Raw genomic sequence first — 25,768 nt, 5'->3', positions numbered from 1 at the left:
CTAATTTAAAATGCAGGTGTTTTGCATCTGATTTGTTTAAATGAATTTGTTTTGAAGGAATTGAAAAATAAAGAGGCCTTTAAGAAAAGGCTTAACTCTTTTCTTAAAGTCGAGTGCATGATGCTGTCTGTTTCCCAACTGCGTTTTGCATGCAGAAATGAGCTGGTGCGCAGAGGTGATCCTGGGGGCAAGATGGGCAGGTGTGCGTGTGTCATGAGCCTCAGCTTTATGGAATGGGAAGCACCGCCTGCAGAACGCAGAGCTCAAAAACGTCGGTGTTGGTGTGTTAGCAGCATGACTCGGTTTGTTGGGCGAGAGCATGTAAGGCAGCGTGTGAGCAGGCTGCGGGGAGCAGGGCTCACGTGCGAGCTGACGTTCACCTGCGCTGGTTTCCAGCCTCTGCTCTCGCGTCACACGCGCTTCTCTGTCTGCCTCCTGGCGCACGCCGCATCTCGCGCGGGTGCGGGACGCTCCTGGTGGACTCTTGGCACTTGAGTTAGGCCTTCTGGCTCCCGGTCCATCCTGTTCTCCAGTTCCAAACCAGGTTTGTTTGTTTGTTCTGTGTGTTAAAGCATGTCTGGTGAGTGCTTAAGCACCTCAAGTGCCGTTTCTACAGATCCTCTAATCTTAGTATCAGAGATGATTATAAAAATCGGGCTCAAGGTAACTAAAATATTCCTGCAGTAATCTTATGCTGCTCTGCCTCTTGTGCTGAAGTGTTTCTGGTGCGTATAAAACCAGACTTTGCTGCCTTACACTCCTGATTACAGACCTAGATGTGTGCCTGCTGTGTCTTTTGCTCTCAACGGAAGTTTGAAGGTTCAATACACTGTCAAATAGTTTAGATTTGACAGTTTGAACCAACAGTTGCTTTTTTGTTTTCTTCTGGAGGATGGCTGTGGATTCCAAGTGTGTAGTTCATGTTGCTAATTATGCTGTGGAATCTTTTTAGGGGAAGAGATTCACCTTTCTGGTATTTGTTTAGAAACAGGAGCTAATCTGAGCATGGCCATAATTGGTATGTTGCCATAGTGACTGAGGGGAAAGCCAGGAGGTTACTGCACGTTAAGGTAACACGTCGATGTACCTGTTTGGTCTCTAATTTAGTTACTTCTCTGAAATCAGTGGGAGTTAATGAGGCCTTTTAGTATGGCCGTTACTGTGGTATCTAAGCAGCAGCTGAGGTGGGCTACGAATGTTCCTGACTGTTATTTGTGAAGGATGTTGCTGCTTCATTCTGAAAATCGGGGGATGTGGTCGTGTTTGTCTAAAGATTTTAAGTATGTAAATGTCTTAGAGCTCTTCTACAAAATTAAGTAAAATTGGACATTGCAGTTACTTTTAATTACTTTTTTTCTACAGTCGATCATATTCTCTTGCTGGTCTCAAAACGCAGGGGCAAGGAGTCGGTGATTAAGTAGCGTTGTGGTTTTGTGCCCCTATAGCCCCGCTGTGAAATCAAGCTCTGAGGACCACCCTGTGTGTGGAGCCCAGGGTGGGAATGAGCGGACGAGCCGTCGCATCTTCTCACCCAGCGGGGCTGGAGTCGCGTACCGCAGCAGCTCTTCTACCGCGGCAATCCTGCGGGCACGGCGCATAGTTGAAGCTCTTCCATCTGAGGAGAGGTGTAGGAGAGCAGCTGCTCTGTTTGACAGGCTTGCTGTACAGATTGAATGTGCTAACGTGCGGAAAGCAAGGCTGTTCCTCACAGCATCAAAAGCTCTCGGCATTGAAAATATCTGACCGTGTTTTATACCGGGTGATGGGGCCTCGGTTCAGACCGGAACGCAGAGCCCTGTGACGAGGTGACCCGAGCTGTGCCGACGGGCACTGCTCTGTGCCGGAATCATGAGAGGCAACTAACGTCAGGCTGTCCGTGTAGAGCTGTGGGGATAACCGACCTGGAACCAGGAATTCAGGGCACGTAACAGTGCCCAAAGTGGGGCAATCCTTACAGTTTTTCCCCTCCTTCACTGCTTTGGCAGTGTGAGACAGGCTATGGGGGCTCTGGCATCACTGTGAGTCATTGCTTTTTTTTGGGAACAGTTGCTTTGTTGCCCTGACCCCTGCAGAAGAAAGGATCTCATCTCCCAAGGAGTCCCGCGGGCAGGGGGACGCTGCCTTGCTCGGGGACAGTCGGCTGCTGCCCGTTGGTTTCTGACCCAAGCTTTGTTCAGATTTTCAGGCAAAGTGCGTGGCCCGTCTGGGCCGCACAGCTGCCTCCCTGGAGCGCCGGGCCTGCTGTTCCCCTCCCGGAGGAGCAGCGGGGTCAGAGGCTCCGGTGACGGCCGCCCCGCAGCTGCAGCCGGCCGCCCCGCTGCACCTGCTCTGGGCGCGCAGCAGCGGGTCTGGCTTCCTGCTGCGGAGCCGAAGCGCTGTGCCAACCTTCCTGACGCCCGGCAGCTGCCGGTGCTGCCTGTGCTTAAAGCCGAGCGTGGACTTCACTGAACTTGGCCTTTGTGCGGAAGAGAGGTGGGCAGGTGGAAATGTTCCAGATAAACATGAAACAACCTGCTCTGATTTCTTTTTTTCCCTTAGCATCATGAAGAAATTTCTCTTCCAGCACTTGGAACCTGGGAGGCACTGAAGTCGTGTTGCAGGGCACTTCAGATGAGGTTAGAGATTGGTTTAATTACTGTTGTTTCTTATTGGTGGATCCTTTCTTAGTGCTGCAGTTCCTGACTGTGAGTGGTGGTGGTTGTGGTACTTCTGTTCAACCCGGGCTCTCTCATAGCCATTCTTGCTTTGACATGAGAGTGTGAAATACCTTCTCCACATTGTTAATAGCAGCTGTTTGTTTTTCCTCTCTTATACCGGGCTTTAGTGGATTCCACGTTGTGCAGGTCGCTGCGTTGAAGACAACGTCAAAGCTCCAAGGAGCTCCGAGTAGCGCAGGATCAGACCTGCAGCGTGTGGCTGGCAACTTGCATGTGGCAGCTGCTTCTGCTGCGGTGGGTGTGGGGCTGTCATGCTTCCTGCTTTAGAAATCTTTCTCATGATAGTCATACTGTTCTGAGGGTTTTTTTTCATCATCAACCTGCTTTAAAAAAAGAAAAAGAAAATTCAACCCACAACTGCTCATCAGCTCCTTAGTGAAGAATGTTGCTTTCCTCCAGAGTAAGTAAAATCTGGTTTGTGGCTTTGTGTGCAGCACGCTCTAGTTTAACTGTCTTGCCTGAATTTTTCCCAGACCAGCTCCCTAAAGCATGGACAGTACTGGTGAACTGTTGTCACCCAAGCATTGATCTCTGCGCATCCCTCCGTCATTGCACATCTGTAAACTCTGTCCACGCGTCACCTTCTAGCTCGGCAACACTGAGCTGCCGTAGTGACCCAGCTGTGGATCCTTGCCAGTGGCGTGTGTAAACCCCGAACCCTAATCAATGAACTGTTAATCAAAATAGATGCTGCCAACTAGCACGTCTAAAAAGGAGCAGCCTGTTTGCGTGTCGTAGTGCGCCTGTGCTGACTGCTGTATTTGTGGTGAACCTTCCCACGAGGCCGCTCTGTGGTGGAGAGGAGGAGGAGAGGAGGAGTAGAGGAGAAGGAGAGGAGAAGGAGAGGAGAAGGAGAGGAGAGAGGCCCCTTTCCTGCCCTGTGCACCCTGGGAGCGGTGGGTCCCACAGCGGCACCACGGGAGCTGGTGGAGGCTCACTGACTAATAACCAGAATCTGTGTGGTCCCTCGAAGGGTGCAGAGGAACCCCATTAAACACCCAGATTAGCACAGGGGCAGAATATCTTCTGGAGAGCTAAGCCCTGGCATGAAGATCCACTCTGTGTTCCTAGGTGGAGCATGGCTGGCTGGCAATGTGAACACAGCCCCTGGAAATAGCTGCGTAACTGTTCCCCGGGTGTTTGTGACACTGGAAGCCAGCAGACACCTGACAGCGCTTTTCTGGCTTGATCAGGGTGTGTAGGTGGGGTTGTCTAACTCTGCAGCGATGGGTTTTTTGTTTGGCTGGGGGTTTTGGCCATGTTCTGCGATACAGCCGAGCACGCAGTGGGGGCTGTGGTTACTGCCATGGAGAGGGTTGAGCTGTGACCCGCGGGTGGTGGAGGGAAGGGGCAGAGAGCGCCCGGGTGCGCCGGGAGGAGGCGGCTGTGCGGACTCGCTGGCCGCAGCCAGCACGAGGTGCCTCCGTGGCAGAAGCAGAAGGGGACAAGGATGCCACTTGCCACATCACCTGCTCGGAACCTGTTTCTTCAGGCGGTGTTGCTGGGGTCAGCTCAGCACCGCTGGGAAACACTCCCCAGGAACCTGGTTTCCCTCGGAAGGAGCTGCTGGAGGTGGCTCATTCTCAGACCTGGGACGTGCACGGCGGGGAAATGCCATTTCCATCTCTTTGCTTTATGCTTAGTTCCTGGCCATAAGAATGCAAACCCGTTCTAGCATCTTTTCACACGGTGTTCAATGAGAAGATGTATTCTTGTTGCCGTAACAAGCCTGTTTTATAAGCTGGCTTTGGGCCACCTCAGCAGAAATCAGTGGGCTGGATGCATATGCTCTGCCTCTCCGTTCTAGGGGAGAGCGGGGAGAGGGGCTTTGTCCCCCACGCTCCACCTCTCACTCTGCAAGGAGTGAAGCCCCTCTTAGGGCAGCTACTGTTAAATCTTTTGCTACGATTAAATTCTCTTATCTCCAAACCTTAATGACAGAAGTTTCTTGGAGAGGTATTCCCGATGCCAGGAAGGGGATTGAGCCTGTGCGTGCGTTTTCTGCTCCGCTCTGCTGCGAAGCCGTGTGGTGTGGAATGGCCACAGGTGGCACTCCGGCGTTGGCTGCTGCCCGTGCCTGCCCGCTTCGTGCGGAGAGGACAGAGCACAGGGAGGCTCTGTCTGGGGAGAGCAAGACTGGCTTGGCCAGCTTCTAAGAGATGTATGCATAGCTTCTGCAGCGAACACGCCGTGCGAGCAAGGCTATAGTTAAGGGTAGAAATCAAGTTAAACGAATAAGGTGAAGCCCGGTGGCAGAACAGCATCATGCTGTAGAAATACTGTTTCCTGCTCTACAGATTTCTATAGACAGTGCTTCCATGTAGGTGATCTGGCATTTTGGGTCTTGTATTGATGAGGATTTAAGGAAACTTTGTACCTTGTTTAAGGGAATGTTTTACTCACTGTCAGGCTTTTCCAGCCAGAATTATTCTATAGGGAGGTGTTAGCAGAACAGAGGATGCTGGTAAGGTTGGTTTCCCACTCCTAGGTCTCCAGATGAGAATTTCAGCCTGAGAGCACAAAACCTCTTCATGTAAATCAGTAATAGGAATAAGATTTAGAATGGGTGAGTGCTCGAAGGGGGTGTGTGTTCGTTCTGTGCGTGGCCCTTGGCCTGCCGGGGGTTCTTACCTCTTCAGAGCCTGTTCAAACGGTGCGGTCAGCCTCGGGGATCCCTTTCCTTCCCGTTCTTACATTTCAGTGGTCAGGTGGATTCATTTGAAATGCAGTGCAGCTGCTGGGGGTGTCCACATTCCACCCGCCCCCCCATGGGCTGCAGCTGGAGAGGGTTTCTCCTCGGTTCACTCGTGTCCTGACAGGCAGCAGCTCTGCGCAGGGGAGCCTGGTTTCCAGCTCTGTTCAGCCAGCACCTCTCCTATCACCAGCCAACAAAGAGGTTTTTAAGTGGGTTTGCGATTAGGGAAAATTGCCTGCTAGAAACCTGATTGAGACACGGGACTTGCTTATGTAGCAGTTGCTAAGGTGCTGTCTCTTGATCATGACCGACACAGGTTTATATTGAAAACAAAGCCTGACACGGTAATCTTCGCTGTGGTTTTGTGCCAGTGGGGACGACTGGTGACAATGTGGTTAACCTGATCTGTGCAACAGGGAGAGGAACTGAAGGCACAGAATTAATATGAGATAAAACCACAGGCATGAAAGGCTCATTAAAAACTATCAAGCCATGAAGTAAAGAAATGTAGGAAAGAAATTATACCTGTGCCAAAGAGCAGTATGAAGATAAGGGGAGAAAGTTATTGGCCCAACAGTCCTTCAGAGAGGAGGAGACAAAATGGGCTTTAAAACTGATAACGAAGTGGTATCTAATGACTCTGCACGCAAAAGTGACTTTTTCTTGAAATGCTGGTGTTGTATTCCAATGGAGAAAAGCTAGGTAGCAGCAAAGGGAGTTGATAGATTTCAAAGGGAATATCAATCAGCAGCAATTTGAAAGTCCTGCCAAAGATCTATTTAAATTGATGCATTTCTAATGGGAATGAATCTGCCATGTGTTTTCCTAAAATAAAATAACTCGATAAGATATTAAGTCTGCATGTGTTCAAAGTGGACTTTGAACATTAGAAACGAGCAAGATGAAGACGGGAGGGACTCGCCGCAGCGTGCGACGGCCGCCGTGCGGTGGGGCCGGCGGGGTGCCGGCCGTCCTGCAGCGCTGCTCGGCGCTGGGACGCGCGGGCGGCTCGCTGCGACGTCTCCTGCCCTTCCGCCCTGCTTTGAGCAACTCGGGTTTGCCGAACAGCTGTGGCAGGGGTGAGGCGAGCTCTCGGCTGCAGGTGAGGGGAGCGGCCCGGGCGTCGCGCGGGATCCGGCTCCTGGGGACACGGGAGCATCCCGCCGGGGCTGTGGGGCTGGACAGGGCTGAACTGGAGACAAACTGGAAAGTGAGGGGTTAAACTCTGGCCAGCTGGAGCAGCAGGCAGCATTCGAGGTACAGAGGACAAGTGGGATGTGAGAAGCCGGGATATTCAGGCACTGGGAATTGTGGGTGGCACTGAAAAGCCAAATAAAAGAACAGAAACATATATTTTAATATATATTTTCATTGCAGTCACAAGCACAAATTGTGAGGGGGGGAAGTGCATCTCAAGAGCAACATATGTGTTATCTCATGCCTCCATCTAAGTATACAAGCATGGGGTTTGTGTCTATTTAACATAAAGCTGGAAGTTTGGTGTACAGATGGTAGGAAGTTGGGCAACAGCATGCGTAGCTTGTAGCATAGATCTGTCTTAAATGAATGCCATCACCTAGCGTCGTTTCTCACTAAATGTTACCTTTCAAATCCATCCCTGACCCACTTGCAAAGATGCTGAGCTGCCTCTTCAGCACAGGTGTGCTCAGGAAACCAAAGGCCAAGCGAGCCCGACCTCAGCGGGGCTGGGTGAGGATCCAGCGACGGCCAAACGAGATGAGAACGCAAAGCAGCGGCAGAAATGAGCTGATAAAAATCAACTGGCGTGGCCGAATCTGTCAGACAAGTGTAGTGGGGTTTCTCCTCCTGCTTTTCAGGTGGTGCCGCAGTGAACAGAGGCGATGGACGCAGACGTCTGCAGGACCTCGACACAGCGAGGCGCAGCAGCTGGGCAGGATTAGTAGGTACAAAATGTGCCTGGGAGACACCACAGGTGAAAATGTGCCTGTCATGCTGAGGAACTCCTGGCCTGCAGATTTCGGAGCCGTGCAGACAGGTAACAAGCAGAATCTCATACCACACTGGGGCAGAAATAAATACTATTAATGCTGCTTGCAGGTGGGGAAACTGAGGCCCAGTGAGATGATTCATCAAAACAGGACTAAAGTAATGCTTTCCAGAGTAATTTGGTTAGGATGACGTACTGTGAGTGTTTTGGTGCATCCCTGCTCCAGCCAGGCCGCGGGTACTGAGGGGGGATGGGGCTCTACAGAGACCTTCACTCAAATTTCAGGCTATTTTGCTTCAGAGTTTGTTCTCAATTTTTTGACACCTGCTGCCTCGCTGGTGGATCAGTAACAAGGAAAAGCCTAATAGCATTTTTATGTAGCCGAAGCAGCTTGTGGATGTTTGTAGCACATCCAGAGAGCTTTCTGTCCAAAAGGCAGAAGCCAAATCTCAGCCTTGGCCATTAAACCACCACGATGGACTAGAAGGGCTGGGTGATTCCGTCTCCCTGCAGCACAGCCCGCAGAGGATCCTGTGTGGCTACGGGTCACCCGGGGTTGTCACCGGTGCCGGCACAGCCGCCTCGCTGGGGACATGGGCCGCTTGGCCGCGGATGTTCACGCTGAGCAGCATCGACCGGCTGGGCCTCCCCAGCGGGACTGGATCCCGGGCTGAGGATGGTGAGCGGGACGCCCCGGGGGCGCTGGATGGGGACAACTCGGGTCTGGTTGAAGGCGGCATCTCTGTGTGACAGTGACTCCATTTGACCTTGTTTATGTGGCCTTTGGTGAAGACCAAGGTATGAATAAGGGTTTAAAGATTCGAGCTTTAGGGGCAAAGCGCACAGTTCATGCCGCCTTCCCAGGGATGTTGGTTTAGTTAGACCTGGCTGTGGTCATGGCAGGTGGTCTGGACTTCTATGTTATTGAGGAAATAAATGGCTAATTAAAAATTCTTCAGTTAGATGAGTACCAGATGTTTCACAAAGCACTGTTCTAAACATCTGTCCAGCTGCCTTAGCAGAATCCGGTTTGATAATGCAGAGTCCTACTGGTCTTCAGCTTGAGAAAACATACTTGACAAAGTTTTCAGTTTTGGATCAAGTTTATGTAAATATTTAAAGATTTAAAGGATTAATAGGACTTTGCATAGCTCCAGAAGCACTCTTCTACTTCACAAGTACAAGTGGTGTCTTTTAATGCACAGCAGCAGCCTCTGAAGGTGGATGACAGCTCTCGGTTTGTCAATTACGTGTTTATACTCTGTTTGACAGATAATTTTTTCATCATGATTTACTCTTCCTCATAATTAGATACAGCAATTAGAATATCTTGTGTGTTATGCTGGAATTTCCTTCCCATGACGCTGTAGCTGGATGGTCTCAGACACCTGCCCCCCGGCAGGGTGAGCAGGGGAGTTAACCCTCCACCGCACCAAGCTGTTTGTCTCTCTCCTGCCCCCCACTTTGAATCACTTCAGTCTCCTGGTATTGGGGACCTTCACTGTTTTCCCAGGACATTCCCTATTCTGAGTTGATGTTTGTCTTATCTTCTCTTAAGTTACTCCCTTACAGATCCGATCAGCTGGCTTGCTGTCCTTTGTGGGCAGCAGCATCCCTCCTCCTTTGTCTCAGATGCTCTGCTGTGTCTCTTTGGTACCTCCAGGAACGCTTTTTCATTTCAATATCAATGCAAAGAAATGGCCGGAGATGGAAGAAACACAGAGAGAGCTGAGCCCCTGGCAGCACTGCCCGCAGCTCCGTGTCCTCTTGTCCTTGGCCTCTTCAAACCCGCCTTCCCCGCTCGCTCCCGCAAAGCCCGCGAGGCTGCCACCCCCAGCCAGCGATTGCTGCTGGGACGGCGTTTGGCATCTGGGTTGACATGCGGAAGAGGCCTGGCTGTGCGTCTGTTTTCCAGGTACAGTTATTACAGCAGTAAAATAACTGTAAACACATCTCCGTAATGAATGCTTGTGTCAAAATGCCCAGTTTGCAGGTTGTAGTATTTGCACACGGAGATGAGGTGCACAGTTACGTAGTTTAAATGACTGAACGCACTGGTAGGCTTACAAATTCTTGCGGTCAGTGTCGTCCAGCACAGGGCAGGACCACGGGGAAGGATGTCGAAACACAGCCAGGCTGGTGGTTCTCAAAGTCTCATCTTCTTATCTCCAATACTATCAGAGCTGCACTGCCAGCATTTTAATGGGAAAGGGCCCTGTGTCTGGCGGCGAGCTGGTGGTTTCTAAAAGTCAGAGGGACCTGAGTTTCAGGTTACTTCCCATTTGCAGAAATGTGAAGCTGATGCTGGGCAAGGACACGGTGCTGCAGAGCTCCTCACTCAGGTGGCAGCTGGGCTGCCCTGTCCCTTTGTCACCTGCTGCCGCAGTGACCTCGGCGGGCTCGCCGGGCCAGCTGGGGAGCGGTGGAGCCGGTGTGCGGGGAGAGCAATTGTGCTGCAAATTGTGCACTTGCATGCTTAAAAACCCAGATGTTTAACTACATGAAAAGGCTTGTTTGATCTGATCAGCACAGACTTACAAAAGCACCTAGAGAAAGTGTCCTCCCCCAAGGAAGCTGTTCTTGACGGAAGAACAGGGTTAAACAGGCACTTAAGCCCTGGTCTGTTCTTGGGCCATAGCTAAAACCAAGACCTTAGACCAACAGATCTGCCGGACAAAGCCACCTCAGCTGCTGCAAACGGGCTCCGGTGGGTCAGGAGAAAAACCAAACAGTCTCGACTGTTAACACAGGTGGTGTGGATGTCCTCAGGATGTACCCAAAGAAGAATGAATAATTTCTGGTTAGCCGTCGCCTGTGCGGCAGAGGGAGAGACAGAAACAAGGCAGGGTGACAGTCCCGGTGCTGCGAGCGGTGTCGGTGTCGAAAGGGGAACAGGGTGCTCTCGGTGGCCTGTCCGGGCACCGGCTGTGACCTGCTTGGCAAGTCTGCTCCACTTCAGGCTCTCCTGGCTGGCAACCAGAAATGTGAGATCTGGGACAGATGACATTGTCTAGGTTTGACATATTTCTTCTGTTGTCTTTGTAGCTCTGCCAGCATCCTGTGGTCGTTTGCTGTCGACTGGGCTCTGGTTCCTTTGGGGAACAGGGAGCTTGAATATTCATTCTTTCTGGTTGAGGGAGGAAGAAGGGAGAGCTTAGAAACAAAAATGAGGTGGCTGATGTAACAGAGGCTATACCAAAATCTCAAGGATTCACAGCAAAGAATAATGCTTCAGGTCAATTTTGATTTGTAGAAATCAAGCTGTTGGTTAAATCCCAGTTCAGAAGTACTCCTCTAAAGACTTGCCGTAAAAAAGCAATGTTGAAAGTGTGTGGTAGGTCCAAGTCTAAGCATGGCTCATGGTGTGCTGAGGCTTCGAGAAAAGAGCTGTTCCACGAACAGCCAACCTCTGAACTTTGGTTTTCTGTCCTGTCACCTCCACAACCCCGGGCTCCTCCACCTCTCTCGAGGGATCTCTTGCAGACAAGAAAGGACTAAATAATCTCAAAGAATTCAATCCCTTTTCCAAATCCGGGTGAGAAGGGCTGGATGAATGAAGTGCTATCGGGGAGCAGCAGTGTGGCTGAGGAAAGACAGACTGAGCTGGAGGGCTGTTTCCCACGGAAACTGCTTAAAAAACAGTGCAATTGTGCAAACGTGCCCACCAAGTTCAATAACTGTTTGCAGTCCCCGTGCGCAGCGCGGAGCGGGAGGTGCCGGTGCTCCTGTTCGGGCTCGTGACCCTGCTGAGGACTCTGAGTGTCCCATGTCACTGAGCGTCGTGCCCCGGGTCCATCCCAGCTGAAAGGGGGAAAACGGGGCACGTTCCCCGAGGGATGTCGGGCTCTTTGGGTTAGCGCTGGCCATGCGGGGGGGTCTGGACAATGGGGCCTCAGACTTGGCTGAGGCCTTTGTGTTTCTGGAACACAAACAACTAACTTTGTTTGTAATGATCGCGGTATGTATCTATTTACATAGCTGTTTAGTGCATAAATGTTTCTCATGAGCGTTCTTTCCAAAGTACAGTACGTAAAGCTATTAATGTGCTATTGCTGTCCATTTCTCCAGCTTCAGGGTTCCTTGCTGAAGCAAATTTGAGCACCCAAATCCAAGCTAATCGGTTCCTGACAATAATTGGAGCTCTAAAAATGAGCACTGGGGTTTTTTGTATGATTGCCATTTCTAACTGTCAACCAAGGGACAGGTCTTGGTGTGGAGCTATTTAACAAAAAGTGTGGTTAAGAGATGTTGTGACTCGTGTTTTGCCAAGCAGAGGTAGGTCGAATTATTTAGGTGGAAAACAACCCCCAGCTCGGATTGGCAGCAGGCTCAGCACAGCGATCCCCACCTCCTCGTCTCCTCTGTCACTCCAGCATGTCCTTGGAGCACCTCACCGCACAGCATGGGATCATGCAGGGCGGCCAGCCAGATCTTCAGGGAGAGGTGAGTTGCCACCCCGTGTCGCTTGGGGAGGGGAGCCATGGCCGGGAGGAGGCAAGAGAGCACCTGGGGATGCTGAGCCGGTGGGGTGATGCTTTAAACTGCACTCCCCGTGCCTCAGTTTCCCTTGCTGTGAAAATAGCGGCTCTGATGTGGTAGCGGGATGTGCGGCTGGGGCGGGGGGTGCCTGAGCGGGGTGCTGGGAAAGGGGGGTTCCCGGGCCGAGCTGGCCCTGCGGCACAAGAGCTGCCCCGGCTGGGGGTCCCGGTGCGGGCAGAGCCCGGGCAGCGCGCGGCGGAGCGGAGCTGTCCGCGGTGCCGGTCCGCGGTGCCGACCCCCGGTGGCAGCCGCCGCGCTCCCGCGGCCGCGGAACTTGCGCTCCCCTCCCCGCCGCGCCGCGGAGCTGCCGGGGGAGCGCCGGGAAGTTTCTGCCGGCGGAGAGCGGAGCGGGCTGCGCCGGGGGCTCCTCCGGGAAAGGTGAGGGGGGCCCGGCCGGGGGCGGCGCTGACCCGGGCACCCCCGGCACTGGTGTGGGGAGGACGCGGTCCCCGGGGGGGTCTGCAGGTGCAGAGGGCAGGGAGCACGGCCCCGCTGCGTTCCCGGGGCTAAATGCCTTGCTTCCCTGGGGGGGTGACAGAGCGCAATGCCGGGACAGTGCATGTGGGCATGGGGGACCCACAGTGCTGCCTCTGCTCCCCGCACGGGCAGCCTTGGGCACTGTTGCATGTGTGACACATCTCACCGAGAGCTTTAGGGTATGCATGGGGTGGCTGATGGGGGGAATGGGGGGCAGAAAACAGGCTCATTCTGGCTGTAACCGATGGGGTCGCACAGCCCTGGCACAGGAAAACTCTGTATTCTCCAAAGTGATTTCTGGGAGCGAACTGAGGGCTGCCTTTCCTTACACTGCGACCTGTCCTTCAGACACCGAGCAGTCCCTCAGTGACGCTCCTTTGCTCTCCTGTGACTTTTCAAGGCTTGCTTTGTTTGCTAGGCTGGCAGCAGTGTCTAAGCTTCCCTGTGCTAGGAATTGCAGAAATCGATTCCTGCTATTTACTACTGAAAGGGACGGAAGGTCGGCTGAGTTTCCAGGCTCATCAGGTTTCCCCCTCTTCTCCAAGCAAGGCTCTGGCTTTGTGGTACGTAGGCTGAAGAAAAGCAGCTGTCCAAGTCTGGACAGGAAAAGGGCAAAACCGGCAATCACACGAAATAAAATGCAGAGTTTTTGAGGTAGACAGAGCGCAGGTGATCAGTCCAGCCATGCTGGTGCCCTCCCAGGTGCCAGATACGCACCTTGATTCTTCCTGTGAACACAATAATAGGGTCTGGGATGCAGAAGATGAGGGTTTCCTGGTAATGTACCTGTGGCAGCAGCTGCTTGGAAAACTTTATCTCATTTTGAACTCTGATTAAATTGAGGGGAAAGGAGCTTTCACAGTCTGTCTCTTCTCAGAACACAGTCTGAGCACTGGAGCTTAAATCAAATTCAACAGCAGCTTTGTATGCCCAAAGACTACGTGGCCAAGCAGTTGATTTTAAAGAGCTGTTCTGTGCTGGCTGGGCAGCCCCAGATGAGACATTCTTGTCTGAAGTCCCTCCCAGGGCAGTTACAGGTTTAGTTTTGATTGAGCATAGTCATGTTTTTGAAATGTTTTTGAGTTGGAAGAAAACTCCAGCAGCTGTTTCTGTCAGAAATGAGTGTGAATGTGTTTTGTACCCGCACTGATGCTGCTGCAGCTTGTGGTTCTCCATTGAACTCGACAGCACAGGGCAAGGCTCGCTGGGGCAGGGAGGCCCGTGGGCAGGTTCCAGCGGGAAAGCACGACCAGAGCAGTTTGTGAATTGGCAGGGGAGCACGTTACACACCGGCTCGTTTCCATGTAAGCGTCTCCGGGATGAGGAGGTCCCAGCATCTCCCTCCCAGCGGAGCTCAGGAAAGGCTGAGGATTCGGAGCGGTGTTTGTGCTGATCCTCGTTCGCTTGCCTGTGTGCTGCACAGAGCTACGGGAAGTTCACAAGATCTAGTTTACGATTTACTTTCAGCCACAAAAATGATAGCGCTCCATGTTTCTATGGAACTGATTTATCGTTCGTGTGTCAATGACATCATATCTATCAGTGCAAGAGATGAATTTTTATCATTTTCTGTATTACACTGAGAGATGTGTACTTTACACATAGCTCCAGCACAACCATAAAAACAAGGCCTATCCCAAGTAATACATCAGAAATAGAAGTTCCTCTGCCCTGGCTTATTGCTACTTTTTGCCAGCTTGATCTCCCTGGACACTTGTAGCTCCCCTGACGTGTCGCAGGATGGAGACCTGCCAGGGGTCTGAAGGCAATGAAGTCCTGCAGGCCTTGCCCGTTCTCTCCTTCCTTTGCTGTGTGTGCGCACGCGGGAGCGCAGGAACAAGTCCTCCCAGGCTGTCGGTGCTGGGCCCGTCCCTGTCTGGCCACCAGTGCGGCTGTGTGACCGCAGTCCCTCCTTTTTCCCAGGCTGCATGTTCTCAACACACGGATGCTTTGCTGAAGCATCTTGGAGAGGTCGTGCGCGTGTGCCCTGTTCAGAGTATCTGCTTCCAAGGGCTCTTGAGGAAGAAAGAAGTATGGCCTAGGGGAGAACTATGCATTATGAGAATCTCAGGAATGATTTGCTTAGCCCTAAATAAAGGTTGTTTCCAATGAGGTTAATGAAGGACCTCACTTTCATGGCCAGAGTCACTCAGTCTTCTACAGGGAGGTACAAATTACCTGTCCCTGTACCGTGGACACTGTGTCACTGTGTACCATGTCCCTGTGCCACTGGTGAGGGTCACACAGTGCCCTTGCTGTCCCCAGCTGTGCCACTGCTGTGCCCAGCCCTGCAGGGCTCTCCCCCGTTCCCCGCAGTGTGCGGGTGGGACGTTGGGGAAGGCGGCAGGAATGCTGTGTGCATTAAACATCCCAGCAAGCAAGCTAACAGCTATCGAAACACATAATTAAACCATTATTTTCTCTTGCTCCCTGTCCTCTTTTTTCATCACCTGAACAAAATATTTTTCCATTTTTTTGTTATCAGTGAAGGGAATGAATATAGCGAAACGTGTCTGCTGTTCCGCTCCACTACCCCCTATTAACTTCTCAAGCACTTGGGAGCCTTTGGCTCAGCTGCACAAAATAACAGGGAAACGAATTAGGGCAATAAGACTCTACGATTGAGTCACGCACCCCGAGAAAGGGAATGACTTTTTAGTGTTTTGTTTGTTAATACATGTGTTCAGCTCCGAGGTCCTCACCTCCTGCCTGGCGGGCAGCACGGATCACATCGAGCTACAGCTGAAGAAGGCAGGTCCCAGCAGGGCTCAGTGATCGGGGTGACGATTCCTTTCTGTCCCCAGCTGTGGGGTGTCCTGGGCTGAGGTTTGATGAGCAGCTTGTTCCAAGTCCCTTTGTCCTCACCAGCCCTTCCCGGCACACGCTGTGCTGGTCTCATGGCAGAGGCAATTAATATGCTGCTGGGATGGCCCGTGGACAGGTCTTGGCTGCATCGCAAGGACAATTTGGGCCAAGTCTCTCTGCTGCTGTGGACACAGGGACAGGCAGAGGCACACAAAGGACGGTGCAAGCCTGGAGGACACAGGGGAACTTTGCCGAACCTGAAGCTTCCATCTCTGAGCAGTCGGTCCCGTGTCCCAACGCGCAGCCCCTGCTGCCATCTGCACATCCCTGAGACTCACAAAGGAAATTGAGATCCAAAGGCTAATGCACCAGTAAAATCTGTAACTGACAAAACGGTAATCAAGGGAGATGAGCAGCCTGGCCCTACGATTGTCCCCAGCACAGGCCAGCACTGCACACAGCGTTACCGAAGCAGGTCCCGCAGCGGTGGGGCCGGGGCTCACACGGGGGCGGATGCTGCTGGCCTGGCCGTGGCACTGTGCCAGACCTGGGTGACGGAGCTGTCCCCCTGCAGCTGGGGACCAAGCGCTCCTTCCTCAGCCAGGACTCGCTCTCACTTGTATTTGTATCTCGTATCTTGCTTTGCAGATGGGAAATACGTCCAACGCCTCTGTGTTCGTCTCCACCTTGTCAGAGAGAGAAGACCTGATTTTTGGCACGCTCTATTTAATCTTCGGTAAGGAAAGATGGGCTGTTTTACCCGTGTCCCTGCTGCAGGCAGCCCAGGTGCCTGCCGGAGACATTCCAGCCTTCTGCAGTCACTGATGCTCCCAGATGTGGTCACTCATTAGCAGAATAATCCAACCGGCCCTTCCCACGTCAGCCCTCCCGATGTTACTCAAAGGGATGGATGATCTGGCCAAGGCTTGGTGACTGCATTCCCCTCTCAGGGGAACTGCAAGTACCTGCTATGCTTTTAAATATTTGGAAAGCTGACAAACTAACTTTGAGGAACGTGTTGTAACTTCTAGTGCAGCCAGATGAGGTGGGATGGGCTGGGGCTGTGTGTTAGCATTGCCAGCTTCATGGCTGCTTCATGGTTCGGACCTCCAGCTGGTCCTTGCTTTCCACAGAAGATGCTGGTCGATGTCCTGTGGTTTGCTCTTGGCACTGAAAAGCCAGCGGGCAAACCTGAGGGGTTGGATCCTGCTCTGCGGTGGCTTGGTCCTGGTTGATGGAGCCAGAAGGGAGTGGTGGGCAAAGAAAAGCCAACTTTCTGAGCCCTGAGCACATTGTTTCCCAAATGCTGGAGGTTTTCATGCCTGCGAACTCGGGGAACCCAAGGGGTGCTCACCCCACTGGGGCTGCCGGGAGTCCTATAGGCACCTCCGGCTGCCAGTAATTAGTAAAGCTCATCAAATGCACGCAGCACAGATGTGAGAGTAGCTCTGTGGGAAAAGCTCCTCGTGAGGCTGGGAACAAGGACACACAGCTCAGTTCTCCACCCTCCAGCAGCTCCAAAGCCTGGATTTGGCCAGGTCTTGCGTGGGAATCCTGTTCCTGAGAGGAACTTTAGTGCTGGCTGTTCAGCGGCTTTGGAAGCCGGTTCTTACCATGCTGTTTAATTTACAGCCTAATCCGTTAGGGAGAAACTCTTGTCCTACCCAGCCTGCTCCAAAAGAAGCAAAGATTCCCCTTCCGAGGACACTGAAACCTCTTTTCAATGAAAGGACAATTATGTAATTAAAAAAAAAGAGAGATAGCCCTTGTTATAAAACTTTAATCACCACTGTTGTTTTAAATGCACTAACAGCAAACAAAGAGCCTTTTTTTGTTTAGTCTGGATTTTCCTTGATCTCTATAATGCCTTTCTTCTTGTTTATTTGGTTACCATGATAGTGGACAACACGTATTCACAGGAGTGACACTGCCAGGAAGAAATGAGAAAGGCGGAGGAGCCCGGCTCCTTGGCCTCACATCAGAGGAGCAATCGCACAAACCTCCCGTTATTTATCCTGCTGGAAGGAAGTTCCCTCTGGCTCCTTCCAGCTGGAAGAAGTGACTCTGGCCAGATCCTGCACCCGCAGCCCGTTGCAGTCGCATCCATCGCTGCCCTCCTGCCGAACACCTCTGTAGGAGCTCAGGAAGGGGAAGGGAGCAGATTGGCTGTAAAACAGCTCCAGATGTGCTCGTGGAGCTCTGCAGGTCCCGTGGGCTCCCCTGCTCAGCCCACTCTGGACAGGGAAGCCTGGAGCCCTTTCCACCCTCTGTGGACCTCTCCGGTGTGTGCTTCCAACCATCTCAAGATGATTCCGGCTCCTTTCGTGGCTCTGTTACGTACAGCACCGTTTCTCTGCCTTCTCCGCAGGCATCATGTCCCTCTCTGGGAACTCGCTGCTCCTGCTGGTGGCCTATCGGAAGAGGTCCGTGCTGAAGCCTGCCGAGTTCTTCATCGTCAACCTGGCCATCAGTGACCTGAGCATGACAGTGACGCTCTTCCCCTTGGCCACCTCCTCCTTCTTTGCGCACAGGTACCCCGTGGAAGCGGCTCTGCCGCGGCCGATGGCCCCGGGCACGGTTTGCACACCGCGTTGCGGAGGTCGCAGATGGGCTTTCCCTCGCAGGTGGCTCTTCACGCAGGCGGTCTGCACCCTTTACGCCTTCTGCGGGGTCCTGTTCGGGCTGTGCAGCCTCGCCAGCCTGACGGTGCTCAGCGCGGTTTGCTGCCTGAAGGTCTGTTACCCAGCATACGGTAGGTGCTGGGATGTGTTATCTGATCTGTACTTACACCTGTCTGTTAAATTAACAGGTTTTTTCTTTCCTTACGGGCCAGATCCACCTGTTTTGGGAAAGCTTTACCGCAGGGCAGCCTGTTCCCTGTCAGTACACGGTGCCGCAGACTCTGGAGGCTTTTGTCACTTGTGTATCCAGCCCCTTCCACCCGCACGGGGCTCAGGAGCCCCAGCACGCTGTGCCCGTGACCTGCGCGTGCATCTCAGCCGTCCCTGCCTCCAGAGCCGGCTCCACTCCGGGCTCGGGAGCATCATCCAGAAAAGAATCAAGGGGGGTGTCCTGCCCCTATAGAAAAGTGCCAGCTGCTGTGTCACAGCAGGTCACAGGGTTCTGGACACCCATGCACAGCCCTGAGCTCAGGCCAGCGCAGGCTCTGCATCTGGGAAGCCGCAAGCTCTGGCAGCGCGAGGAAGAGCCGCTCTCCCTTGTCCGTGCTGGGAGAGCCACAGGCCAAATGTATTTAATTCACTGAAATAATTAATACAGGAGGGCTGGGTCTGCAGCGTTGTAGCTAATTTCTGTAGCCCTGTTTTCACCCGGACTTTCTCCGCAGAGCTGATGTGAATGTTTGCAGCTCTAGGCTTGGGCACCAGCTCTTTGTAGAGGGCATGGAGTGCAGGGAGCACCCGAGGAAGTGAGCGGACCCGGGGTGTCCCCTACACAGCTACAGCTCCTCCTGTTTGGAGTTGCTTCTTTATTTCCTCAGCTCAGATCCTAATCCTCCATCTAGCATGTATCTTCAGAGTAGACTCTGGATTAGAGACCAAAAATAGAAATTAAATGGGAAATCAAAGATATTAGTTTGATGTGCAGACCTGCACCCCAGCATGCATGCTCACCCCCCCGGGCCCGCTGCCGTCTGCCCACAGCCAACACGGTTTGTCCTGTGCAGCTGATGGTGTCTCAAGGACGATGCCGGAGCAGAGTCACCTTGGTTATGTGCCAGCACAACAGCTCAGGAGATGGCTAAAAAGGTGGAAGGAAAGATAAAGTGGGCTGTTCAAAGGCAGCCCAGGTACTGGTGGCTTTTCCCTGCGCAGGTTCTGCTCTTGAGATCAGGCAGCACTTGGCAGCCGGGTAGGCTGAGCTTATCTACCTGTGACACCCCAGCCCATTTTCCATGAGGAAATGTCTAATCGCAATGTGCTTTTAATTGCTTAATTTCAAAGAAAAACGTTACTTCTGTGTACGGCTGAAGATTTAGCACTTTATACTGAGCTCTTAGAAGATCAGGGAGTTTTAGATTTGATGTGGGATGGGACTAAAAGGACAATAAACCACCTCCCGCAGTGCTTCAGCCAGCCAGAGAGGAAAAGGTCCTTCAGGTGGCAGTGTCTGGGAAGGCTCTGAGCCGTCCTGGAGCCACCGCTCTGCCCGTACCGGGCTGCTGCAGCCGGGCAGCCTCCGGCCCCTCTCTTCTCTCCCGTGGGTGCCACCATGTCCCCGAGGGCACCATGTCCCCCCTGTGCCACCAGCAGCCGCCTGAAGCTGAGCAAGGCTGTATGGCTGATCCTGCTGCTTGCTGCCCAGACTGGTGCAAACCCTGACATTTCTTGGGGCTCCTTGCTCTGGGTACCCGGCCAAGTGGGACAGGAGGATGTCTGTGTGTCCTGGGCCGGGGGATGAGCGCTGGCACAGCTCTGCTGGCTCCGTGGCTGTGCTGTGGCCATGCTGTGTGTGCAGCATGGGCACCTGGCCGTGTCCCCAGTGCCTGGAGCTGTGGGCAGCTGTGGGTCACAGCCCCTCTCTCCACTCCCGCGGGGAACCGTCCTCACCACGATCCCTCTGCCACAGGCAACAAGTTCTCGCCGTGCCACGCCGCAGTGCTGCTGCTGTGCGTCTGGGCGTACGCCCTGGTGTTCGCCACGGCCCCCTTGGCCGAGTGGGGCAGCTACGGCCCCGAGCCCTACGGAACAGCCTGCTGCATCTCGTGGGAAACCTCCAGCAGGGAGGCCACGCTCTACATCCTCGCCCTCTTCATCTTCTGCTACCTTCTGCCCTGCCTCCTCATCCTCGCCTCCTACTCGCTGATCCTCTGGACGGTGCGGGTGTCCGGCAGAGCCGTCCGGCAGCACGGGTCGCCGCGGCGCGCCGCCCGCAGCGTGCACGGCCTGGTCGTGAAGGTAGGGGAGCCGGGGGCAGGGGACGCGGCGGGACTCGTGTCCGGGGTGTTTGCTGCTCCCAAGGAATGCTCCAGGTGTTTGTATCTGTGCGGGTAATAGCACATTTCTCCTCGTTGAAAGCCATCAGCTGGAGGAGTTTTCATTTTAAATTACATTGGGAAAGATCATAAAGGAGCCTGCATGAGTCATTGTTCCCCAGACTACAAGCTAATACTATAATTTACCAAGGATATGTCAGAAAAAAAAAGTGGATACCCTTAAAAAGATAAAAAGCAACCAGCTTTCAAAGCTGGCCTCAAGGAAACGTTTGTGTGTGCTTAGAGGAGGAGAGTCTGGGCATGGTCTGTCTCCAAAGCCTCTTGGTCAGGCTGCTCAGCAGCACACAGATGGCTGGGGGGATTTTGGGTGCTGCCAAGAGGCTGTTGGGGCCTGGCCTGGTCCCAGCGGGGCCGCCGGCTGGTTTGTACCCTTCACTGCCGTGGCTGAGGTGATTCCTGAGTTTCTAGGTGGGACAGGGTGTCAGGCACCTGCAGCGAGTGCAGGCTGGCGTGCTCACGCTGGGACATGCTCAGTTGCTGCCCTGATGTCTGACACCCCGTTCTCCAGTGGAACGGGGCCAGGAGGACGAACCCCTTTCCCTGGGGATGTGACCGGCTGCTCGGGGCCATGCTGCACATGGCTGAGGTTTTTTGGGGGCTCAGCATCCCATGTGTGCCACAGGAGGCTCACATCATCTCCATCTCCTTCTCCCTCAGCTGAGCATCGCCGTGTGCCTGGGGTTTCTGGCTGCCTGGACCCCTTATGCCATCGTCGCCCTGTGGGCCGTCCTTGGCGACACCAGCCAGGTGCCAGCACTGGCCTTCGTGCTGTCGGCCGTCTTCGCCAAGTCCTCGACGCTCTACAACCCCCTGGTGTACCTGCTCTTCAAGCCCAACTTCCAGAAGTTCCTCTCCAAGGACATGGTGCTCGCCCAGGCCGTCCGCACCCTGCTCTGCTGCGCCTGCCCGCGTGCCGCGCTCCAGCCCCTCCCGCCCGCGGGCGGCAGTGACCGCCCCGGCGCCTGCAGGACCTGCAACGACGCCTTTGAGTGTTTCAGTAGCTACCCCAAGTGCTACAGCGCGGCGCAGGTGCCCGGCTGCTCGCCCCGGCGCGCTCCCCTGGCCGTCCAGGCCAATGGAGCCGCTCGCCGGCCAGGGCTGAAGAGGACGGTGCAGGTGCTGGTGCTCGTCACACGGAGAAGGTCGGGCCTGGGCGCTGTGAATGTGGTGGGGGAAGCTCTGCCGTCCGATATGGTGAAAGACCTTCTCTGAGCCCGCCGTGCCCCTACCAGCGCACTGGAGAACAAACCCAAACGCAACAGTTCTCTCACCTACGTATCCGATGGGTCCCCAGCATGTTCTGCAGACGAAGTGACATGAAAACTTTAGACTGACCTTGTCTCCTCCTCGGGTTTGGCTCTTACAGCTCTGAGCCTTGTCTTTGAACTTGAGAAAAAACAAACAGATCTCCAGTGCCTGAAATCTGAGCAGGGTGCACGTCCAGGGTGCAGTTTCTCCTGCGGCTTGTTCTCTGGGCCCTTGGCCTTTGTTTTTCCATCCTGGTGCTCTGATGACCAAGAGGAACTTGGTTGTCTCAAGAAACTGTGCCTGGCAGGGCAGGCTGGGGGCAACGAGGCCCCTAGAGACATCTTAACCCCCAGCAGCTCCCGTTGACCACGTCCTTCCCTGCTGGGAAGGGCCGCACGCTCAGCTACCTCACCTGGGATTACAAAGCATCTTTATGTACCTCTCAAGAGACTCTGCAGGCTGGGTTACACCCCTCCCTTGATTTGAATGCAAACCCACCACCGTCCCATAGATAGAAATGAGGTCTTTAGTGTAAGGATTTGGGGTTGAAATAATCCTGGTGCCAGTACCAGCCACCCCAGGTCGTGCTCTCCAGGCGCCCGGGGCTGAGCTCGGGGGTCCCTGTCCCAGCTGCTCGTGGGCACAGCGGGGCTGGCTCTGCTTTGCAGAGGCTGAATAACACGGTGCTGAGAGAGGTTGGTCATGCCCCCAGAAATCAAAAGATGCATTCAAAGTGATGAGAAGAGTCAGTAGCAGAGGTGGGAGATGTGCTGCCAAAACCACAACCCCTCGCCAGAGCTGCAGCATTAAATTACGGGCTTGCTAAATGGAGATGGTGAAACACCTTCTGCAGCGAGTGCTGAGAATCAGGCGCTGCCCGCGGCGCTGTCGCGGGTTGTGCTCAGCCTGCCGCTCCTGCGAGCCGAACCCGCGCTCTGCCGCCTCCCTTGGCTCTCCACATACAGATAGTGCTATTTTTAGCAGTCGCTCCCAGAACTGGGGTGTATTGCTGCTTTTTCTTAGTGCTGCTACAGCAGCCTTCTCCTCTCCATCTATCTATCTCCTCTCCGTCTATCTCCTCTCCATCTCCTCTCCCCCAGCACCGTGCGGACCCGCTGTCCGCAGGGATACGGGGGGCTGAGGGGGCTTTCCAGGGAGCAGATGGCAGGAGATGCCCAAAATAAGTCATTTAAGCTACAAACACGCACTGCTGAACCTGGGCATTAAAAATGTCAATGTTTTTGGCCTCAACGTTATGTCCCAGTTCTGGCGCAGGCGGCGGTGGGGCCGGTGCGAGTCCTGCGGTGGGGAGGGCGCCCAGCGAGGTGCTGGGGTGCTGGAGTCCTTTGCTGTCCCCCTGTGTGCCATCGTTACCCGCTGCTGTTGCACAGCTCAAATTAGCACACGACAGCATGGCCGTCGTGGCTCTTGCTTTGTCCCTTGGTCATTTCATAGAGTCATAGAATGTCCTGAGCTGGAAGGGACACACAAGGATCATCAAATCCAACTCCTGCCCCTGCACAACCCCCACATTCACACCATGATTTCCACTTTAACTGGCAGTTCCACTGTGACAGGAGAGGGTTGTCAGTACCTCGGGGGTGCACTTGCATCTTCTCGGGATGGTTTTGCCCACGTGTGATACCTGCAGGTGCAGGTTTTTGGGGCAGGGCAGGATTTATGCACAAGAGCCAAGTAATAACTGAAAGGCCACGCAAGGCACAAACCCTCCTGCCTTTGCTTCCCACTCCTGCTCTACAACCCTCCCCCACAACCCAAAGATGTGCAACGTTTGCAAAACGCCGCAAACAAAGAAAGAAAAACCAGGGCAGCCGGTGAAGAGAGGGGACGGAGTTTGCAAGGGGGCGCAGGTTTCCAGGAGGGCCAGCATGGCTGCTGGGCCCCGTCCCACGCGCAGCCAGGGCTCCGCGCCCCCAGCGCCGTCCCAGGTGCTGCGGCACACGGCGGGTCACAAGCACTCGGCGTCTCTGCTGGCTGGCCATTGTGTTTCAGAAACTGTACATTTTAAAAGTAAATTCACTCGTGCAAAACTGCCATTTGACTTGGTTCGCTTCTGTGTTAGTGGGATAAGCGGCGATATCGCTGCTGCGCCGCGGGCAGGAGCGCGGGGGCCATGGCAGCGGTGGGGCGCGGGGACCTGGGGCCAGCAGAGCTCCCCTGCCCAGCGGCTGAGCCGTCGTCCTGCGGGGCAGGGACGGGGCGCCGGGCTGGGCTGTGCCCTTGAGCCACCACCTCGGCCCAGCCCCAGCTGTGCCCGCTGCCCATCGCAGCCCGGGAGCGCAGGGCCCCGAAGGGAGGCCGGGGGCTGGTGTCCCACCAGAGGACTGGAGCACGAAGGGCCGCTGCCGCCTCCTGGGGACACGGGCGCCCTGGGGGAGCCGAGGGGCCAAGGCTGTGACCGCGGCCGGGCTGGTGCTTCTGGTTGTGACGGGCTCAGGGACACGGTGCAGCCCGGCGTTGGGTCCTGGCTCTGCTCAGCAGCCCCCCCGCCTGCTGCTTTGTCCAGCGCAGCCCAGTAATCACCCGAAGGACACAGGGAAAAACAATCTGCAAGTCCCTCAAGTCCTTCGTTACTCCAGGAACGCCCCAGATCAGCGTTTTCATCTTTAGTTTGGTGTGAGAGTGCATAATATTGAGAGCACGTAACACTGACTACGCTTCTATCAACATCCATGCGAAACGCTCGTGCTGCCGGGGAGCCCGGGCAGCCACACCACAGCCACTCGGCACAACCAAAACCCATTAACAACTGCCGTGCACTGTGCCCAGGCCAAACAGCAGCTCCTGGGTCCCTCCCCGGCACCACCCGGGGCTGCCACGACCCAGGTACACCTGTGAGGCTGGGCCTGTGCCCCGGGCCACCCCCAGCTGCTGCTGATTTAATCAGTGTCCCCAGCTGGGGATGGTGCCATCAGCTGCCACCAATCACCCAGTACAAGAGGCCGCCACTTCGTCCAGGCTCCGGTTCTGTGGTGGTTGCTGGGGTGAGCCTGTGAGGAGGATGGTGGTGTTGTCATCGTCCCTTGGGGCTGAGGTAGGGTCTGCGCTGGTTGTTGTGGTGGGTCGGGGTCTGGGAGGTGGTTGCTGGTGGTGAGAACTGGTTTCCTTAGCTTGGGGTGCTGCTGCAGCCTGGTCCCCAGCTGGGTGCAAGGGGGCTTGGGGTGCGGGGGTGTGTTGCTGGTTGGTGGGAGCCTGGTCCTGGTGCAGGGGACAAGTCAGGGCTGCCTTAGGTTTGGTGCCTGGACAGATAATGGCTATTGCATTTGGTCCTTTTATGGCATCTTTTAGATTAGGCGGTGGAAACAGCCTATAGGTGCTCTAATGTTTAAAATATATGAGCATCTCTTGGTGCGGTTGAGTTAAAAATAACACCTTCCTGATGAAATGGAGGCAGGGAAGGCTGGGGGTGTTTGCTGCATTTGGCTGGTGAGTCACGAGTAGGGCTGGGGTCTGGCTCTGGGGCAGCTCCGGTCAGGCCTAAACCAGGCTCTGTGCACCGATCCCACACCAGTGACTGCCCTGCGACTGTCTTGGTACCCACAGACATGTCACTGTGGGGACAGGGGTGGTGATGAGTCTGCAGGACAGGCTGGAGCCCCATCGCGTGCTCTCTCGTGTCCTGTGGGTGAGACCTGGTGGGAAAACAGAGGCAGAAACTGGGCTTGTGAGCTGGCAGTGATGCAGCAGAGCGGGGTGGCAGCCCTGGGAACGGGATGGGAAATAACTTCTGGGAGTGTGTGAGCGGCCCCAAGCCGGGCTCTGGGTTCCCCGGCTGCCCCTTGTGTGGGTCCTCGTGTCCAGAGAAACAGCCCCGGATTTGCTGGTGGAACCCGGGACTCTGTAATTAGCGACATCTGCGTTGTACCTCCTGCTGGCTCCAAAGTTAAGAAAGCATAATAAACCTCAAGTTTACTCTTGCACAAATTTGCAGATTACACTAAGTTAGGACAGAGCTCTTAGTGTTTGTGGAAAGAGAATTAGAGCTTAATATTGGCCTGATACAACAGGAACTGGACTCTCCCTGCAGTAACTTTAGATAAGCAGGAGACAGATGAGTTTTGGTTTCTAAGCATGTAACTTTATGTGAAGAAATCCAAACAGTGAAATGACTGTCACAGGAAAGTCAATGTATTGATAAATGAGTATGAAAACTGGTCACTGAAGTAATGGTAAAAGCTTCTCCTGGTTCCAGTTGGTTTGTGTCTATTTTGAGAGGGAACAAAGCTGTCGTAATTCCAAGTTTTGACAATATTTCCGTAGATTTTAGAACAGTTACTTTTAAA

General features: G+C 54.1%; 1 protein-coding gene across 10 annotated transcripts; it reads left to right on the top strand.

Annotated features, from left to right (window-relative positions):
- Window positions 1-131: 131 nt before the first annotated feature.
- LOC102087264 (opsin-5) lies at window positions 132-23,521 on the top strand. Of its 10 annotated transcripts, XM_065031800.1 has the most exons (10): window positions 132-544; window positions 2,539-2,615; window positions 7,251-7,429; window positions 11,755-11,824; window positions 12,816-12,960; window positions 15,851-15,938; window positions 17,571-17,733; window positions 17,827-17,954; window positions 19,790-20,118; window positions 20,874-23,521. In XM_065031800.1, exons 2-10 carry the CDS (start codon window positions 2,611-2,613, stop codon window positions 21,426-21,428), a joined length of 1,662 nt encoding a protein of 553 aa, XP_064887872.1. In that variant the 5' UTR covers window positions 132-544; window positions 2,539-2,610; the 3' UTR covers window positions 21,429-23,521. The 10 variants fall into 10 exon arrangements, with proteins under 10 accessions (XP_064887872.1, XP_064887873.1, XP_064887874.1 ...); XM_065031801.1 differs by lacking the exon at window positions 2,539-2,615; XM_065031802.1 differs by lacking the exons at window positions 132-544; window positions 2,539-2,615 and adding an exon at window positions 2,676-3,117.
- Window positions 23,522-25,768: the final 2,247 nt, after the last annotated feature.

Source organism: Columba livia, chromosome 16 (assembly GCF_036013475.1).
Source record: "Columba livia isolate bColLiv1 breed racing homer chromosome 16, bColLiv1.pat.W.v2, whole genome shotgun sequence".
NCBI classification, from domain to species: domain Eukaryota; kingdom Metazoa; phylum Chordata; class Aves; order Columbiformes; family Columbidae; genus Columba; species Columba livia.
This window is presented reverse-complemented; position numbering and strand designations above follow the sequence as displayed.